We start from the raw sequence: 20,461 nt of genomic DNA, 5'->3' as shown, positions 1-20,461 counted from the left end.
AGGTAGTACTGGTCAGATGTATTAATATGTGTTATGCTAATATGTTTTTGATTTTGGCTGTGATAGGTGCACTTTAAAGTTTAATTCTTCACCATATGTCTTTCTGAAGCAGCACTGGCAGGGGGATCACTGGCTCTAACCTGTTCTAAATTGATAAATTAGTTGATACATTTCTTATCTTTGGCCCTGCTGAGCATAATCCCTGCGTTTCATTAAAGGCAGCTGTTAGAATTGATACAATAGTTGCTAATATTCCACAGGTACTGCTGAGAAATGTATCAACTAATGTAGCTAAACTGGATCACGGAGTTGTCAGACACACCAGAGACACGAACAATAACCTTTAAACTTAAACTTTGGAAAAACAATGCAGACACATGGACAGCAACTGAAAAAAAGTATTTATATCTGGTGAACAGTGAACTGAAAAAAATGTTTGGAAACAATACCTTTAAAGCATGAAACAGGACTGCCTGGCAAGCATTTACAAGTTAATATTTGCTTTAGATGCTATTTAGGCAGTTGTGTTTCTCTACCTCCAGTCCCTTACCTCTGCGATAAAAACAACCACAACACAATCTCTCTTTTCATTTGCAGTCAGCTCTGAGAAAATTGAATTCAAAGTATCCATCAGGTAGCTCTGTTTGTCTCGCTTCACTGTGGGTATGCCAAACACAATGGAAACTGTAAAAGAAAAATTATATAGAAATATAAAGAAAAAATATATATATTTGTGATGTAAATGTAATAACTTCATACTGCAACTAAATATTATCAGTGACCAAATCTCACATTATAAACAAAGACAAGTATTTAATAACAACTTCTTAACAATAACAGCAAAACCCTTGATTTAAAAAATAAAAATAAAAAAAAAACCCTTACCTTGTGGATCCATACATGTTTTGTTCATATTACAGGCTTGGGTCTAGTTTGGTCAGACAAAACCAGTCTGATGTTAACAGCTTATTTCTATAAGGGCCATGTCACACATGATGTTTTCTCTACCAGTGTATCTACTGACATATTGTTTGCATGTAAACAAGGAAGGCCTGATTAACTAGGGTGCCAATAAGTTAAGCAACCCCCAGTGAAAGGAGCCATTGTTTTTAACCTGGTCTGTTATGCAGTTCCACCATCAGAGATATATTTCAGTCTGGTGCTGCCCTTAGCTCTAGGCTTCCAATGGCACCCCCCCTTCAATATCAGCACATACATACTACAGTCTGCATCAACTGAAGAAGAGGAGGTACCACAAATATTGTTATATATATATATATATATATATATATATATATATATATATATATATATATATATATATATATATATATATATATATATATATATATAAGGTTCTGGAAGCCAGCTCAGCTCGTCACATGGTCGATTTTGCCTGGGTGCAAAAAGCCCAAAAAGTAGAGATATAGCAACGGATGAAGCTTGCACTCACAGATCTTAAAAGAAATTTTCAAGTGTTTATTGGATCAAGAAAACTACTAATGTTTTGGCTAGCGCTCTAGCCTTTCTCAAAGTGAAGCTTCTACTTCTGCACTACAGGCACCTGGGAAAGGAAAGAAACATGGAGGTGCAAAGGATAATATAATATATTGACACACTCTCGCTGAATCTGGCTTCCTTTGATGAAATCTTCAGTATGGACAGATCAAACATAAAAGGATCACAGAATGATTTGTTAGATGTTTGTCATTGTAAAGCTGACCTTATCGAACTTATGGATCACCTATGAGCTGGGCCAAGGTCCAGATTCTACCAAGACCCTTTGGGCAAGAACCAAATAAAGATCCTGACGGTCCTCACCTTACAGGATTTTTAAACCTGACCTTTTGGGCAGCTTATATTAGCTGTGTATGGTCAGCTTAAGTCTAAGAACCAAATGGCAAAATTGCTTATGGCTACAGAAATTCACTCACAAAATGCACAATAAGGATAATGAGTTGAAACACATGAAAGATGCTTTCTTTCTGGAAGGGGGTTATGCATGGTGCCCATCAGCGGGTGTTTTGACCTTGTCCTACTAGAGACCTGAAATGCACTTGCTGATCTGTCAATCAACAGAAGCAATGACAACAAATGTAGAGCAAACAGCAAAGTTGCTCAAAAGTTGTTGTATTAAAAAATGATATTTAAAATCACCCCCCATATTAAGTACAATTAAATAATCTATGTTTCTTTGAAAGGCTAATAATGCCACTGATATGAACAGTATTAAAATATTCATGAAGTTCATTGAGGGTCTGGAATTCTTGCTTTGTTTGTTCTGTGTAGAAATTTTTTTTCCCCCGCATACTTGAAAAACATTGCGCATTGCAATGCAAGTAACTGCATGTTATACCACACTATGCCCTGCACAAGGAGACTTCTTTGTCATTCTGGCAAGTGCTTCCTTATAGTATAAATCTCAGAAGTTTAGCATTTGCCACACCTAGAAAATTAGAACAGTACACTTGCTTGTTCAGCCAGTTTCCCAGGACCATGCTAACTACAAGGACATTCATTCATGAATATATCAAAGCAAGCATAGAAGCCATAGCTAATGTATTTCACCAGTTAACAAGACCCTTAAACATACACGCATAACCCAGTTAGCAAAATAAAGAGGTGTGTTACTTCAAATTATAAAAATATTCCAACAGAGAGAGCTCACTAGTTATTTCAACCCCAGTCCTCAAATGCGCACACACTTTTTACCTCTTCCCTACCTTTTAGTTGTGAGTTATGTTTGGTGTTTCAAAAGTTGGATTGAAATCTCAAAGAGAACGAGTATATAATTCTGATTATATATAAAGATTATGTGTGAAACATTGGCATACAGTCTGACAAAATGTTGGCTATACATTCCTTTGAAAAAGCCTAAGAAATATATAAAGAATAGATGAAAAAAACAGTGTTTTTATTTATATAGCACTTCTTATGTACGCAGCACTGTACTGTTGAATAATAAATGAAAATGGTTGTTCCCCTTTGAGTTAACTTTTAGTATGATGTAGAGCGTGATATTCGGAGACAATTTGCAATTGGTTTTCATTTTTTATTATTTCTGGTTTTTGAGTTATTTAGCGTTTCATTCAGCATTTCTCCAGTTTGCTATTTCCACCATCTGGTTTCTGGGTTCCAAACTACCCTAGCAACCATGCATTGATTGAATAAGAGACTGGTATATGATTAGGAGAGGGTTAAATAGAAAGATGAGTAATAAAAAGTAGCAATAATAATACATTTATAGCCTTACAGAGCATTTGTTTTTAGATGAGGTCAGTGACCCCCATTTGAAAGCTGAAAAAAATCAGAAGGCGGCAAATAATTTAAAAACTATAAAAAATATATAGTGAAGACCAATTGAAAAGCTGCTTACAATTGGCCATTCTATAACAGACAAAGTTAATTTAAAGGTGAACCACCCCTTTAATAGAGCAAACAGGGGTCATTACAATAATGAATACAAAGTACAGTTGCATTAAATATTAAGAGCTAAGTATTAAAGATACAAGAGCTTACAATCTAAGTGGGAGGGTAACTTACAGACGCAAATAGGAATATATTAAATGCTGCAGGTAACAGTGGTTGACACTACTGTAGAATAATAACGGATCAAGTAGAGAGCCTTGTGTCTGAGGCTGAAATTGGGGATGAGGTTCTGTTATAATTAAGAAGAGAGCCAGGATGTAGTTTGATTATGGATACACAGCAAATACAAAATTTGCATCAGGAAGGAGTGGTCAACTGCATCCAATGTAGATGATAGATCAAGGAGGATTAAGTTAGAAAAGTGGCTGGTTTTGTCATCCTGAAGATGATTTGTAACTCTGCACAAGGCAGTCTCAGTAGAGTGCACATGCCATCAACCAGACTGCAGAGGGTCCAATAGATTATGGGTGTTACTTGTGTAATTCTGTAAATTGCTGATGCAGACTCCATGAAAAATGGAAAATTTGTGAAAGAAGAAAGAGTGTATAGTCCACTTTGTGTGATGGCAGACGTACGCAAAACTGAATGATTATATAATACACTGTACAAGATAAAAAATTAGCTGTTTATTAGCTCTAAAAACATGTAAAGAAGCAAAAATCAGTTTCACTCCAACAAAGACTTTAATTTGGACAATGCCAGTGATTCTTCTTTATAGAAAATACAAGATATGAAACGGGAGTCTCTGTTAAGGGGTTGTTAGCCTTCCAAACTCTTTTCAGGTTTGTTGTTCACATTGTTCATGAGATATAAAGTCCTTTTTCAATTCCTTTTCTTTTTTTTTTCTTTCCCTAACTGAATTTTAATGTTCCTATCTTTGTCTATTGGTCTCAGTGATCCAGCTGCAGATTCAGAACTGTTACAATTTGCTATATTAGTTGCTATATTTAGCATCTGTGGAATATTAGCAACTATTGTATCAATTATACCATTTTTTTAACAATTAAATGCAGGGATGTATCAACAATGTATCAGTTTAAAGCCATTTACAGAGTCGGTGACCCCTCCCCCCCAAGTTGCTTTAGATTCAGAAAGACATATGGTGAAAAATGAAACTTTATACTACAATATTAGAAAAACAAATCACAACTAGAAAATAGAATATAATTGAAAAAAAGTCTCTATTTCTGGTGAGCAATCTAATAACTGAACTGAAAAAGTGATCAACCCCTTGAGTTGTGAACGATAAATATTGCTACATTGTTGCAACTATACATGTAGTCAGAACGTAAACAGCAAAGGACAGGTAATATGTTTAACTTTCCTGCAGAACAGTCACCGAGTGGTAAAATATTCAACACATAATGGGGCAAATTCACTAAGCGCCGAACGATAGCGTTAATTCGCTAGCGTTTGGCATTTTCGTTACTGCGCAAATTCACTAACGAACGCTGGCGTAGTTTCGCTAGTGTTACTTCGCACCCTTACGCCAGGCGAATTTTCGCTAGTGACGTAACTACGCAAATTCACTAATTTGTGCAGTGTACTGAACGCTACCTTTTACGGTAGACTTCCTTCGCCACCTCAGACCTGGCGAAGCGCAATAGAGTAGATAGGGATTGTTTCAAAAAAAGTCAAATTTTTTTCTAAGTCCCAAAAAACGCTGGTGTGTTTTCTACATGATGGGTGATAGGCTGAAAAAGATCGAAAATTTTCCCCTCCTTCCCCCCTACATTTCCTGACTCATGGCAACTTACCTAGACAGTGGGCACATGTGTAGGGCAAAATAAAAATTTTATTTGCTGATTTGAAGGTTTTCTAGGCATTTGTAGTGCTGATACGTATTCCTCCATTGAAATTTGAATTTCGCGCCGCATGCAAATTAGCCTTTGCTAGCGTAACTTCGCTTTACATCTTCGCAACCTTACGCTACCCCTGAGCGCAACTTCGGATTTTAGTGAATTTGCGGAGCGATGGCGAAACTACGCCTGGCGAAGTGCGGCGAAGTTGCGCCTGGCGAAACTACGAATGTTAGTGAATTTGCCCCAATATCTTTAAGAATCATAGGGGCCAAATTACTAAAGGGCGAAGTGACTAACGCGGGCGAAATAACTTTGACTCTAGCGGTACTTCGCTCCCTGTTGATGTGGATTTTACTGAACTTGTGCCAGACTTGCCTTCGCCACCTCAGACCAGATGAAGTGCAATAGAGTAGATAGGAGTTCCTCAAAAAATTGTTGAAAATGTTTCTAAATCCCAAAAAACGCTGGCATCTTTTCCTTTTTCAGAGTGCTAGGCTGAAAAAGAGCGTAATTTTTTTTTGGTGTAACCGGCTTCCCCCCTACATTTACTAACATATGGCACATAAACTATACACTGGGCTCATGTGTAGGGCAATATAATAACTCTTTTCTTTTCTATTTTCTTTTATTAAGGTTTCCCGGGCTTGTGTAATGTAATGTATTTGCTGCAACATATACAGTACGTCCATTCAACTTTAACTTCCCGCCGTATGCAAATGAGGATACGATATCGCAACTTCGCTTCGCTTGCTGCAGTAACGATAGGGCAACTTCGCCAGCGTTCGGCGCCCTGGACGCAACTTCAGATTTTAGCATTTAGAATTAGTGTTGTCCTGGCAAATCTACGACTGGCGAAGTGTTGCGATGTAAGTGAAGGCGAATTTTCAGAGGTTAGTAAATTTGCCCCATAGACTGTACCACACAGTGAAATGGTGAAAAACAACAAATATGCTAACATATAAAAAACGTTATGTTACTTACCACCAGTTCTATCTTGTCCATAGAGCACATTGGGTTGCATCTGCTCTTCATGCCCATGTAGATGAGGCAGGAACATATAAACATTTGCAAATTGCACAGGAAGTCTGCTGGACATATTCAAAACCTTCCATCGTATCTCCTCCACTAGAAATAAAATAAATACATGTTACAATACTGTGCATAAGAATTTAACATGGGTTAGTGATATGTGAAAGGTAAACTACTTATCAGCCTGGAATCCCTAGCTTAAAAGACAAAAAAATCTGTGTAAAAAAAAAAAATCTTTCTTTTGCACATAGATGGCTTTTTGCTTCCACTTTTTTTCTTTCTACTAAATATACCACTAGATTTTTTACAACTAGAGAAATCCAAACCTACCTAGCATAGAAAGCTAGTTCTGTGTCCATGAATTGTATCTATTTAATTGTAAATACATTAATTAACTGGCCTCGCTCACATCATGCATAAAAAGATACTTTAATTAAACAAAAAATAATCCTCTTCCCTGTATTAGCACCACCTTCCTCAGTCTTCTTTCATCCTGCATGAAGGAGGTAGGATGTTTGGGGAACAGAGCTCCCATAAATCACCAACGTTTTGTTATCTATTCATCTTTTTTATGCCCGCATTTTTATTTAGGAGTCCATCCAGACAAGATAAATGCATGCTATAGTGCTGTCCCAGGTTTCACATAGACTAATTTGGCAAACCATTTGCAAGGCAAGCTTCAGTGCTGCAGAGAGCGGGATAGAGCGAAAGGCATGCTACAGCACTTCCAGTGCACCTTCTCCCGGAGAGCCTACAATACTACCAGGCTCCTGCCATTATAGTACTCGGGAATCCGCAGAGTAAATTTCTGCCCAAACTTCCACCCCCCCATCTTAGGAGTGTGAATTGCAACTCCGGAAGTGCACACCATAACCAACACGGTCGTTCTCAGCGCTACAGGCCTCAGAAGCACCACCTAATGGGCCAGCCGGTTCAATACTAGTTACTATTGGTACAGCTTATAATCTTTTTTCATCTGTCTCCATGCTGCTTTATTACTCTTACTTATAGAGCTTCTTATACGTTGGGGGACAGATAGCAGGCATACTCTCACCATAGCCTTACATGGCGCCTGACCATACTACAACTCAATTACTCACGCAAGACAAACAAGACACACGGTGTCAACAAAAAAGATGGCAGCAGAAAGACAAGGACCACCAGTACCATAAAAAACCAAAAACCTATACATAAAGTAGAGCAGATTCCCTGTCCACTTCTACAGATTCCAGATTGGTTTCAACCCTTCCAAACATTTCTTTCGACATTGTCAACAGCCATTGAAAAACTGTCTGCTAACAAATCTGAACATCAATCCACAACAGCAGTAACCAACCCTCCACACAACCTACCTCAGGTAGAGGAGGAGTCCTCTTCCTCAGAGGAAGCAGGGGCTATTCAAGATGAGGACACCGACTAGGAGGATTCAGAACAGACTAATCATTTATAAAGTTCACAGAAATCCCAATCGAAAGCTATTCACTCACTCCTAGCACACATGTACCACACACTAGGCATACAAGAGGCACACAAAGAGTCCCATACCTTCGATAAACTGTTCGGCCCCACTCAGAGGAAACAACATTTTTCTCCTGTCGACAAGATGGTACAGGAAGTCATCAATAAAGAATGGAAGACCCCCAAACCGCCATGGTGTATGTAGATAAAAGAATGGATATATTGTACCAATTCGACCAAGCTCATAGAGACCAGTGGGAGACAATACCCAAAGTGTACACCCCGATTCCCAGATTAGCTACGCATACCACTATACCGCTAGAGGACAGGACTGCCTTCAAAGATCCTATGGACAGAAAGGCAGAAAACCTATTAAAGAGCTCATTCGCTTCCTCCACAGCCGCTGAAGCTTGCCAAATGGTTTGCAAATAAGTCGATGTGAAACATGGGGCAGCATTATGGCATGCCTTTATCATGTCCGGATGGACTCCTCAATAAAAATGCAGACATAAAAAAATGAATAGATGAATATATAACATAACTTTGGTGATTTATGGGAGCTCCATTCCCCAAACATCCTACCTCCTTCATGCAGGATGGAAAAAAACTGAGGTAGGTGGGGTTAATACAGGGAAGAGGAGGGTCCCTAGTTTTGGATCCATCCTCCCTCCTAGAGGGAACGCTGGTGTATTAACCCATTAGTGCCCTGTGCTACCTAGGGACGACTGAGAAAGGGAGTTTGAAAATCCTATTTCTGGGATCAGCTTAGTTGAGAAGCCTTTTCAGCCTAGCAAACTAAAGTACTTCTTCTGCTGTGGGCTTTTCATCACAAGTTAGGGATATCCAAAAAAAACTATACAAATAAGGTATTGGTGGCTTTAGACATGTGGTTTCCGATTTAAAAATATTTTTCATTATTTGGGAAGAAATATAAACTGATGTTTCTCAATGTTAGGAAAAAATGTTTAGGTATTTAGAGTTTGTTAAAGAAGTATAATTTCACAAACATTCAGCTAAGAATATCCTGAAAAAAAAACAATACACAGACTTCCTAGGCAATGTAAAAATTCTGCTAGTAGAATATTACAGTACAGTAAAGTAAGTAAAGATTCCTACAAGGAAATGCATGTTAAAGTGGACCTGTCGATGGATCTCTTGATGGATGTTGATCTCTTGATGGAATGAGTTAAGGGTCCATGGTGGCCCCGTCCATATAGCGAACACGTCATCAATAAAACGAAACCACGCAACGCAATATTGCTTAAATAGTATATTTGGATAGATAAATTTTAATTCAAATTCATTCATGAAAATGTTCGCATATTTTGTCCACAAATATTGGTCATTTTTATTGTCTTGCAGATACCATACTATGAGAATTAAATCCTTTACAGGAAGAATAGAATCTACAGGAAATAAGTGGATACTTTTCCATATATTATAATGTATCTGACAATGTTGCCTTTATGTCTCTCTTTTTGTATCAATTAATTTTGATTGTTGGCCCTTAGAGGGCGATCTAATATGTGAGTATAAAACTGTGCAATCAGCAGTAATTCATTAACTTGACAAAGGGCCACATAGGCCTGAAACGTTGTTTATTTGAGATCCAAGCCAGAGAATGCAATAAAGGCTTTTAAAGAAAAAATACGCTTTGGATGGTGCTGTGATTCCGTTTCTGCAAAGTGGACCTGTCACCCAAACATAAAAAGCTGTATAATAAAAAACCTTTTCAAATTAAACATGAAATCCAAATTCTTTTTTTTATTAAAGCGTTCATAACTGTTGTAAACTCATTTATAAATCTCTATAAACCAGCCATATGCAGATGTTGTAATTACAAAAATGGGTAAGGGCAAAGCCAGTTTTTAGGGGCATCATAACCTGCTGTTAGGTTAACAACACAGGAGAAGCAATACTCAACAGGGTTCTGTAGCAAGTCGAAAATAGAAAAAGAAGTATAGAGACAGTAGTATCATTGGCGCATTCAATTTGTAGAACTGAGATAGAGCAGTTAATATTTCATCTAATATGTAAAAAAATGAGCCAGTCAAGCATAATCTGCACAAGATGGTACAGAGCCAAGACTTCAGTGAAAGCAAATATAGCATTTTCTCAGACATTCAAGCTCTGGAGGATCATGGAAAAAAAAAACAGCTAACAAACTCTGAGAACTACATGAACCTGTCTACTTAAAGAAGCATATCACCTAATGTTTGCATAGTTTTCAAGTGAAACGGGCAGCACATAGAGATTTAAGTGCTCTGTTACACACAGCGTATATCGGCTGGTGGAAAAACATTGCCCTATACTGCTCCGTAGCAACATGTGAGCAGTGACACATGGATGGCCTTCATGTCACAGATAACAGAAACAGTGTAGTACCAGTGTTTTCCAACAGTATTCACTTTAATTCAATATTAACAACAGTTTTACACTTTATGGCATGATTTTTATGATGTCGTTTTTATTTCTAAATTACACTGTTTACACTGCAAATACAATACAATACAACTCTACATCTCATTTTGCCTGGTCATGTGCTTTCAGAAAGAGCCAGCACTTTAGGATGGAAATGCTTTCTGGCAGGCTGTTGTTTCTCCTACTCAGTGTAACTAAATGTGTCGCAGTGGGACCTGGATTTTACTATTGAGTGCTCTTCTTACATCTACCAGGCAGCTGGTATCTTGTATTAGGTAGCTGTATCTGATTACCTTCCCATTGTTCTGATGAAGGGCTGCTGGGGGGGGTGATATCACTCCAACTTGTAATACAGCACTTAAGAGTAACTGAAGTTTATTAGAGCACAAGTCACTGCATTTCAGTGCAGAATTCTGCTGGAGCAGCACTATTAACTGGTGTGACTATGAAGATTTTCATTCATCCAGGTCATAGTATATCTAGTATAGGTCAATCTAAAAACAACTGGACTTGCTGAGTAATCAATGAAACTGGTATTAACTGGTGTGTTTTGAAAAAAAAACAAAAAACATTTTTTCCCATGACAGTATCCCTTTAAGGTGCTTGCAGGTACAGCAATTTCAAGACCAGCAAACTGTGGTATGCACGGTACATTTTGTGTGAAAATGACATGTACTTATTCAGGACTTTATTTTCTCTGAACTATATAAAGGATAATTATAAAATTCCTAAACCCCTTTCATAAAACAAAAGAAACCCCAAAACCTTACCATGGAATCACCTTTCACATTATAAAGGACACTCTAGACCAGTGATCCCCAACCAGTAGCTCGCGAGCAACATGTTGCTCACCAATCCCTTGGATGTTGCTCTCACTGGCCTCAAAGCAGATGCTTATTTTTGAATTCCTGGCTTGTGGACAAGTTTTGGTTGCATAAAAACCAGGTGTACTGCCAAATAGAGTCTCCTGTAGGCTGCCAGTCCACATAGTGGCTACCAAATAGCCAATCACAACCCTTATTTGGAACCCAGAAACTTGCCTGTGTTGCTCCGCAACTCTTTTTATTTTTGAATGTGGATCATGGGTAAAAAAGTTTGGGGACCCCTGATCTAGACAAAGGGGCGTTTTGGAAAAAAAATTAAACTTTTTTTTTTTTTAGACCCAAGAAAACAGAGCAAAGTTTGATCAATATTTATAACGCTGCAGGATTTGTACTGATGCTGAACTTTCCCTTTGGAGTAAATTCTGTATGAGAGGCTACAGGTGTTTATTTTTCTTGGTAATAATAGTGTGAATTGCAACTAAACTGGTAAAGGGGGTGGAAGATTTAAACTATGAAGGTAGACTGTCAAGACTGGATTTGTTTTCTCTAGATAAAAAGACAGTGAGGAAGGTGAGGCTGTGGAATGCCCTAATGGGTGGTGATGTGATGGCAGATTCTAATAATAGTGGCATGAAAGATTTCTTGAACAATCATAATATCCAAGGCTGACACCAATATCTTCAATTAGTATAGAGGTTGGTATATAGTATATACAGCCATATGAAAAAGTTTGAGAACCCCTCTTAATTCTTTGGAGTTTTGTCTATCATTGGCTGAGCTTTCAAAGTAGCAACTTCTTTTAAATATAACATGCCTTATGACATAAAGTTTATTAGATTAACAGAAAATATGCAATATGCATCATAACAAAATTAGACAGGTGCATAAATATGGGCCCCCCAACAGAGATATTACATCAATACATAGTTGAGCCTCCTTTTGCAAATGTAACACCCTCTAGACGCCCTCCTATAGCCTTTGATGAGTGTCTGGATTCTGGATGGTGATATTTTTGACCAATCGTCCATACAAAATCTCTCCAGTTAAATTTAATGTCTGCTGAGCATGGACGGCCTGCTTCAAATCAACCCATAGATTTTCCATGATATTCAAGTCAGGGGACTGTTACGGCCATTCCAAAAAATTGTCCCTCTGCATAAATGCCTTTGTAAATTTGGAAGTGTGTTTAGGGTCATTGTCTTGTTGGTATATCCAACTTCAACTTTGCGACTGATGCTTGAACATTAGCCTGAAGAATTTGTTGATATTGGGTTGAATTCATCCAACACTTGGCTTTACAAGGGCTCCAGTCTGCAAACTAGCCCCACAGCCCCACAGCATGATGCAACCTCCACCAAATTTGACAGTAGGTAGCAGGTGTTTTTCTTGGAATGTGGTGTTCTTCTTCCGCCATGCAAACAACTCAATTTTCCTCTCATCAGTCCAAAGCACTGAAAGTACAAAGCTCCAAAATGACTGTGGCTTATCTAAATGAGCGTTTGCATAGAAGCGAATATTTGTGGTGTGAGTGCAGAAAGGGCTTCTTTCTCATCACCCTGCCATACAGATCGTGCAAATTGCGCTGAATTGTAGCTGTACAGATACACCATCTGCAGCAAGTTGTTCTCGCAGGTCTTTGGAGGTGATCTTTGGGTTGCCTGTAACCATTCTCACAATCCTCCGCATATGCTGCTCCTGTATTTTTCTTGCCCTGCCAGACCTGGGTTTAACAGCAGCTGTGCCTGTGGCCTTCCATTTCCTGATTACATTCCTTACAGTAGAAACTGACAGTTTAAACCACTGAGATAGCTTTTTGTAGCCTTACTCTAGTCTAAACCATGATATTGAACAATCTTTTTTTTTGAGTTGTGTGGAGGATGGAAGCACAAAAATGATGGTTGCTGCATTAAAATAAACAGACATATATATATTTATTTTTCTTCTTCTTCACAGGGGTTCATTTGGAGCCCTACTATGTAAGTATTAAATGAAAAGATTAACCCAGTCAGATTAGGTCCAGTGAAAAAATTGTGTTACTGTACCCTGCCAAAAACTGTAGTTTCCAAACTTTTTAGATGACATTAAATTCAAATCCAACATCAGATGCCTTTTACTCAGCTTATTACAGGCTCATTATAAAAATAAGTTCTCCAAATCATTTACGCTCTACTATTGGAAGAAAGCACTGGATCTAGTTTATGCTTTCATCATTAAGTAATACTCTATTGCCAACTGCCAAAAGTAAAGGCTTTAGCCACAATGCAGTAAAAAGTTAAACCAGAAAAACCTCTTCCTGAAGCTGAACATTCAGACAACACCTTCACTTGATTGAACTTTTTTTTTCTCAAGATATCATATATCATGCTTGTGTGAGCTAAAATGAGTGGAGTATGGGATGGGTGGTCATTTAAGTCTACTACAAATACTTCCCTCGGGTGTATTATACGTTACAGTGGAACCAAATATATACTTGCCTACAACCACTTGTAAAATTAGCACCAAATAACATCTAAATGAAATTACATTTGACTTAATGAAATCAATGAAATGAAGTTACTACAGAAAGAACTAAAATCAGACACAATTGCAAACCTTTACTAAAGAGTATTGGTACATGCCAAGGCTGCTTGCCAAGAATATTTTCTGAGGTACAGTAAGTTAAAAAAAAACAACTCCTTTTTTCCAACCAGATGTACTTTGGATGCACTGGGCTTTTCTGAGGGGAGGGCAAATGTTTGAACTTTTTACTTCTATTATTCATATTATTTACAGGGTAAGGATATGTGTAGATTCTACTTTTTTTCTTGATCATCTGGAAACCTGATCCGTAGATCAGGTTTGTAATTTTTTTTTTTTAATTGCAGATTGCCTTCCTGTGGCCCACTAGGTCACCATTGCAGAAGTACATCAGGAAATGTTTTCAATCCTAAAAATAAATCTAAGGATTAGGTTAAAATGAATTCTAGCAGTTTCATTTTCAATTCCCAGCACTGTGACTGCTAGGAAGTGATCACTGGCTAATCGCTTTCAAGCTAGCAAATAGTGAACTAAATAGATTGGTTCTCCAGGTGCAGGCAGCTTGTATGAACCTGTGTACCCAGAGATGCACAATCATGTATGGAACCACACGGTTCCAATATAGTCAGCCAGAAATCAGGATCCCTATATCCGGTTCTTATTAAATCAATAGGCAACATAGGACAGCTGCAGTTTACATGAATCATTAGGGTAAAGGCAAGCCTTTAAAGGAGAAGGAAAGCTACCAAGGCAGCAGTGCAAGCTAGAGCACCATTTTTATTCTTTAGAATGTTTTTTCTATACCTGAGTAAACAGCTGTTTGTTTAGGATAGCAGCTGCCATATTAGCTTGCTGTGACATCACTTCCTGCCTGAGTCTCTCCCTGCTTGCTCATGGATCTGAGCTCAGATTACAGCAGGGAAAGGAGGGGGGGGGGGGAAATGGAGTATGCTCAAGCCCTGCCCTGGAGGTTTAAGCTGAAAGAAGGAAGTCTGATACAGAAGCCCATGTTTACACAATAAAAGGTAGAAATGTGGTTTTTCATTTGACAGAGGACTCTGAGCAGCATTACTTTGAGGGTTTACTAGTGCATTCATAAAGACCTTTCTGATAAACCTTACTTAGTTTTAACCTTTCCTTCTCTCTTTAAATACCTTTCATTCAGTGTGAACTGCCTTAGGTAAAACATTTTAATTGTGTAACCACCGGAAATTACATAACTTATATGTTTCACCACAGGCAATTCATTCTTATACCAGTGCAAAGGCACATTCTGATTTTACCATTGCCCTTCAGGGTCAGATTAGGCCGGCATGACACCAGGAAAAAACCTTGCAGGTACAGACCCGCTCCCTGCCTGAAACTGTTGCTCTTGTCCCCAAGCTCCCTCCCTGGCCCTGGTCGCAGGTGTGAGAAGAAAAAGGTACGCAAAGGTGGGGGGAGGGGTGCGGCTTGGGCAGGCTTTGCAAAAATATTGGCTAACTATATTAGAAATTTTTTTTTATTTTGTACAGGCTATTTATTTACCCAGTTTTATTGTTAACAATCTAAAGGGAAGGGAATAAGACACGTGGAGTGGGCAAGATCTGAATTGAGTGGGTGAGAGATGTGGTATTGTATGTGGTATTGCATTTGGTAGTTAAGCAGAGTGAGGGTAGGCTTCTCTAAAGAAGTGCATTTCAAAAGATCCTTTGAAAGCAGAAAGGTTGGGGGAAAGTAGGACTGACCATAGGAGAGAATTCCAGAGGAGGGGTGCAGCCCTTGCAAAGTCTTGAATGTGAGGATGTAATGAGAGAAGAGTTGAGTAGCAGGTCAGTAGAGGAGCGTAGCAAGCGGTTGCATGAGTACATAGAGATCAGGGTGGGGCATCTTTGAATGTCAGTGTCATTAATTTTAATTTTATTCTGAAAGGTAGCGGAAGCCAGTTTAGGGATTGGCAGAGTGGCATGGCAGAGAAGGAGCGGTTGCTGAGGTTTATGAGCCTCGCGGCAGTGTTCATTATGGACTGGAGAGATGTCACGTGATATCACAGACGTGATATGACGAGAGAGTGAAAAAGAATTTTGGCAGCATCTTGGGTTATAAATGATCCTCTTGGGATCTTTGAGCGCCATGTATTTTTAGTAGTCACACCACCAAAGCTGCCCCGCAAGCAGTCCCTGATAGACTCGACTGTGTGTTTTTGTTCTCTTATTTTTGATATGGCTGCGATATGGCTAGGACTTATGGTCTCAAATAACCTCACTGTTTCTAGCTAGTATCTATATTCAAATTGGCTTGTTCAGTAATTGAAAGGGTGGTAAAAGCACTGGAAATTTCCCCATTTTTGTTTTCACAACAGATTATGTCATTAAACAAGTCAGCAACAAAGAAATATATCATCTTATTACTTGGAATGTGGAATTTCCTAGTTTTGCTTGTTAAGCAAGTCCAAAACTGTTAGCCCATGCCTGTCTCTACCATTTTATATATATATATATATATATATATATATATATATATATATATAGATAGATAGATAGATAGATAGATAGATAGATAGATAGATAGATAGATAGATAGAGAGAGAGAGAGAGAGAGAGAGAGAGAGAGAGAGACTGAGACTAGAGGATCCTTTACTCGTTATCATGTTACAGGCAAAACAATCCTATGGTTTATTTAATATCTAAAGGTTTTTTAGTAAACAAGGTATAGTGACTCAAATTACTTACGGTAAATACCCCTTATCTGGAAAACCTCAGGTCCCAAGCATTCTGCATAATTTATATATTGCCATGGCATTGAGACTTTCAATTAAAATGAAAAGTTTACGCAATTCTTAACACCAAAGTTCAGGATCTTGCTGCACTTGATCTAAGAGGTGGATGGTATGGATGTTTTTTGTACTTTTCTCCTTGCCCCTTGCTTAATAATTGATTCCTTAGAACTTATATGATCACTGATCATTTGGTACATCTTATAGATAGGCACTCTTTAGTCCGAGAAATACACAGCAGAGAAGATGATTCAGCATTATGGGTGACATAAGTAATTAGAGTAGCTTTAAAAAATCAAGAGCAATTAGCAAAAGACTACTTAGGGTAGGGGCACACGGCGCGATTTTGCCGCGATTCTGCGCTAAGCGAGTTGTCCCTGCGTTTTTTAAGCCGAAATAGCTTTGCTAACTTTGGCGCTGGCGTCAATGCAAATCGCGGCGAAATCGCTGCGCTAATTCACACGCAGCGATTCGTTTTCTATTGTCGTCCGAAGTTGCCTCGCTGGGCGTTTCCGGGCGACAGTAGAAAAAGAATCGCCGCGTGTGAATTAGCGCAGCGATTTCGCCGCGATTTGCATTGACGCCAGCGCCAAAGTTAGCAAAGCTATTTCGGCTTAAAAAACGCAGCGACAACTCGCCCAGCGCAGAATCGCGGCGAAATCGCGCCGTGTGCCCCTAGCCTTAATGGGGAGATTTGTTGCCCATATTGAAAAGAATTGTGAAATCTCCCACAAAATGGCTTGCAGTTCACTAACCTCGTAATCCCTTATCTGGAAATTTGTTATCCAGAAAGCTTCAAATTACGGGAAGAGTCCATTTTAAGCAAATAAAATTCTAGCTTTTTCAAATGATTTCCTTTTTCTCTGTTACAATAAAACTATACCTTGTACTGAATGGCAAGTAGTAAGCTACATAAATCCATATTGCTGGCAAAAAATTCTCCCCAAAAATGACTGTTTGTTCACTAACCTTGTAATTGCCACAAGAACAGGCATTTTCCTGTGATAAGTTGAATCGCCTTGGGTAATTTAACTCTTGCGGCAATTACAAGGTAAGTATATGGCAAGGCACTTTCAGAGAGGTTTGTCATCCGCAGTAGTAAGTTTTTAACATGGCCAACAAAGCTTCCCGTGTGTCATTTCCCTTAGTCCAGAAAAGCAGAATGAGGATATGTAGGCGTATCTCAGCACAAACATTGCATTTTGCTCAGATGTGCTTCTCAGATAACAAGATAACCATACCTGTGTGGTTCTCAAAAGCATTCCTCTTTTCTTCTACAGCTCGTTTAATTTCATCAAGGACTGTACTCAGGTCCCGGGACCTCTTCTGATTCTCTTGCTCTGCCAGAAACAGCCTTTGCTGAAGATCAAAAAATTGTTTTTCGTACAATTCTCCTCCATTTGCTGCAAAACAAGGGGTCATATTAGATACATAAAAAAATCTTACACTTATGGATTCTTTTTTATTTACAAAGTTTTTGTCGTACTAGCCCACTAGGATTCAAGGAAAGCTCCTGGTGGGCCCTGGTGTCAGTAGGCCCTACTGTTCACCTAACAATTTCCCTTGTTTGCTTATACAATTGCCATTTCCTATTTCTACATGAGAACAAAGATGAATTAGAGGGAAGGATAGACGATAGCATGTAAGGAGAAGCTATTAAGAAAATAAAGATAGTGAAGACAGAGGAAGAAATAGTATGAAAAGCTTGTGGTCTACATTTTTTTATGGGCCCCTGGCACTCATAAACTGTATATAGTGCTACTGTATGTATATGCAGTCCTGTACATTTAACAATATAGTAAGAGAACAAATGAGGGACAATACAGTTCCAGTATACTTATCAGCAAGTGCATGAGTAATTGAAGAGGAGCCACAGTTAGAACAAGGGGAAGGTGGCCATAAACGTGTAATTACATCTATATATATATCTTAGTAAATTGACCCACACTCCTTCATTTTAGTGAAATAAATCGATGTGCTTTATTCACAAATTCATCTCCAACGTTTCGGCTCTCTCTGGGACCTTTTTCAAGTCCCAGAGAGGACTGAAACGTTGGAGATGAATTTTTGAATAAAGCACATCCATTTATTTCACTAAAATGAAGGAGTGCGGGTCCATTTACTAAGATGTATTATTAAGTTCTGACCAACGCACCACCCTCTACATTCTAAATCCGGAAAGAGTGCACTCACATTATATATATATGTGTGTGTGTGTATATAAAAATTGGCAGTTGTATTGCCACCATATAACCAAATACAAATCTGGCAGACGTACTGAGATGAAAAAGTGAAGGTGATTAAATTACCCTATAAAGTTGCTGTAAATCACATGAACTTTCTTGTAGCTTCTGCCCACTTCCAGAATTTCAGTTATAAAAAACAAACTAGATGTGAGTCTAGTAAGTTGTGTGGCCAACAGCAAAGCCCTTTTGTAGTGGCTGGTAGGCTACAAGGGCTTTACTCAGGCTTTCTCCACAAACATTTCCTAAGTGAAAAATGTATATTTCATTATGGCTCAATGCACTTCACTGTAGAAAGATCCTTAAGCAGACACGATCATAGTCAAAAGGAACATTATGTTATGCACAACCGACACTGTGACCAAGTCAGCAGGGGACATGTAAACATACTGCAGGGGTCAGGGGGTTCATTGCTATTGTGATGGCCCTTTATAATCTAAATGTAAAATTTGATTGCATGGGTAAGGGTGCATGGGTAAGGGGTCACTGAGCAGAATAAACTGAAATGAAGAAACATTTTCATAGTGATCCATATCAGCTGCGTACTTCACAGGCCATGGTCTTTCAACCGTATTTAGGTGGCTAGGCACCGATCTTTCCATAATATGGCAGAAATCAAGTACAGAAAGTGCAGAAAATGAATGGGGGCATTAACAAAAAAAGTCTGAAATCTGTCATATGTAGCTTACAGGGAGGTATAGAATAAAATCATTACAGCAATACACACATCAAATAAATCTGCTATTTAATGAGAAAAGGGGTTTGTTAAAATAAATATTTTAGGGTGTCACATCCTATTTTAATAAGCATCCTCTCGTAAAAGAAAAGACTGTACTGCATTAAGGACGCACCTGCGCAACAGAGTTAACTCTTGTCGGACTAGGGGTTGGCTGCATACGAGGTACGTGCCTGGCGCTGCCCCCCAAGCTTTGCGCCTTAGCCACTACAGCATCTGGCTAGTTTGGTGGCTTATCAGTAAAGTACAGTGAAAATAAAAAGAAATCCGTGTTCTGCTTTTGTGTCACTACAGAATGAGATTACAGCAACCTGTTGGTATAATTACTGAGAAACCATGTATTATATAGTTGGTGTATGAGTGGAAGTGTACACCAGCTCTGTGAATGGGGTGTATCATAGGTAAATAGTACAAAGAATGGAAAATTGCTCTGGGGACAGTGCTTCTATACAAGCGACAAGTTAAAATATCCAGTACAAAGCTTCCACAAAACATTGAATATTGGAGGATTTGTTTTCCCATATAGAATTATGCCTTTTTTGGTTTAAATGGCAGCTTATGTAACATTATACAACAGGACACTCCTTTTGTTAGAGATCTTACACCAACTGGAACCTTTTGTCAGCTACAGATTCTTCATTTAACAATAAATTATGCATTAGCTGCTGGATAGTCATTTCAAGATTGACTTTTTTTCTACAGGGATGTCTTCAAAGTGACACTGACACTTTCCTATGAAAACCGATAGGAGCGTGTTGGTATTACTTGGAATGAATGGGGCTCAATGTTCTGTTTTTCGACAAAACTGCCCCCAAGCCACTTGGAGCAGTACAATCCTTCCATAGAAAATAATAGAAATGTAAATAGTATTCAAGCTCACTGAAGGAAAACACTGCCACCAGTCCAGTGATAGTGCTAAAGCCATTTCTCCAGCCATTTTGATGAGCTAGAAACCTAAAGGGAATCAGCTGGCAGTGAGTGTGTATCACCTTAATGAAAACTATACCCCTCAAACAAAGTTGGTCTCTATAAAAAGATACTGCACAAAACAGCTCATATGTAAAACCCTGCTTCATGTAAATAAACCATTTTCATGATAATAACTTTTTTAGTAGTATGTGCCATTGGGTAATCACAAACACAAACTTTTGAGCGGGACAGTCCCGCTTTCGACAGCTCAACCAGCAGTCCTGGATTGTTACTGAAATGTCCTGACTTTCTGTTTTATCTCCTGCACTGAACAACCA

General features: G+C 38.6%; 1 protein-coding gene across 1 annotated transcript in view; it reads right to left on the bottom strand.

Annotated features, from left to right (window-relative positions):
- Nucleotides 1–20,461, bottom strand: part of mgat4d.L (alpha-1,3-mannosyl-glycoprotein 4-beta-N-acetylglucosaminyltransferase D L homeolog) — a 64,562-nt gene that overhangs the window by 27,035 nt on the left and 17,066 nt on the right. Inside the window, exons 2-4 of the mRNA XM_018231673.2 lie at nt 17,477–17,638; nt 6,213–6,356; nt 551–684 (exon numbers count right to left, since the gene is read on the bottom strand). Coding sequence (XP_018087162.1) covers nt 551–684; nt 6,213–6,356; nt 17,477–17,638 — 440 coding nt within the window. The remainder of the gene's footprint in view (nt 1–550; nt 685–6,212; nt 6,357–17,476; nt 17,639–20,461) is intronic.

The sequence above is a fragment of the Xenopus laevis genome, chromosome 1L (genome assembly GCF_017654675.1).
Source record: "Xenopus laevis strain J_2021 chromosome 1L, Xenopus_laevis_v10.1, whole genome shotgun sequence".
NCBI lineage: Eukaryota > Metazoa > Chordata > Amphibia > Anura > Pipidae > Xenopus > Xenopus laevis.
The sequence above is the reverse complement of the archived record's forward strand: the minus strand, read 5'-3'. Positions and strand labels throughout refer to the sequence as shown.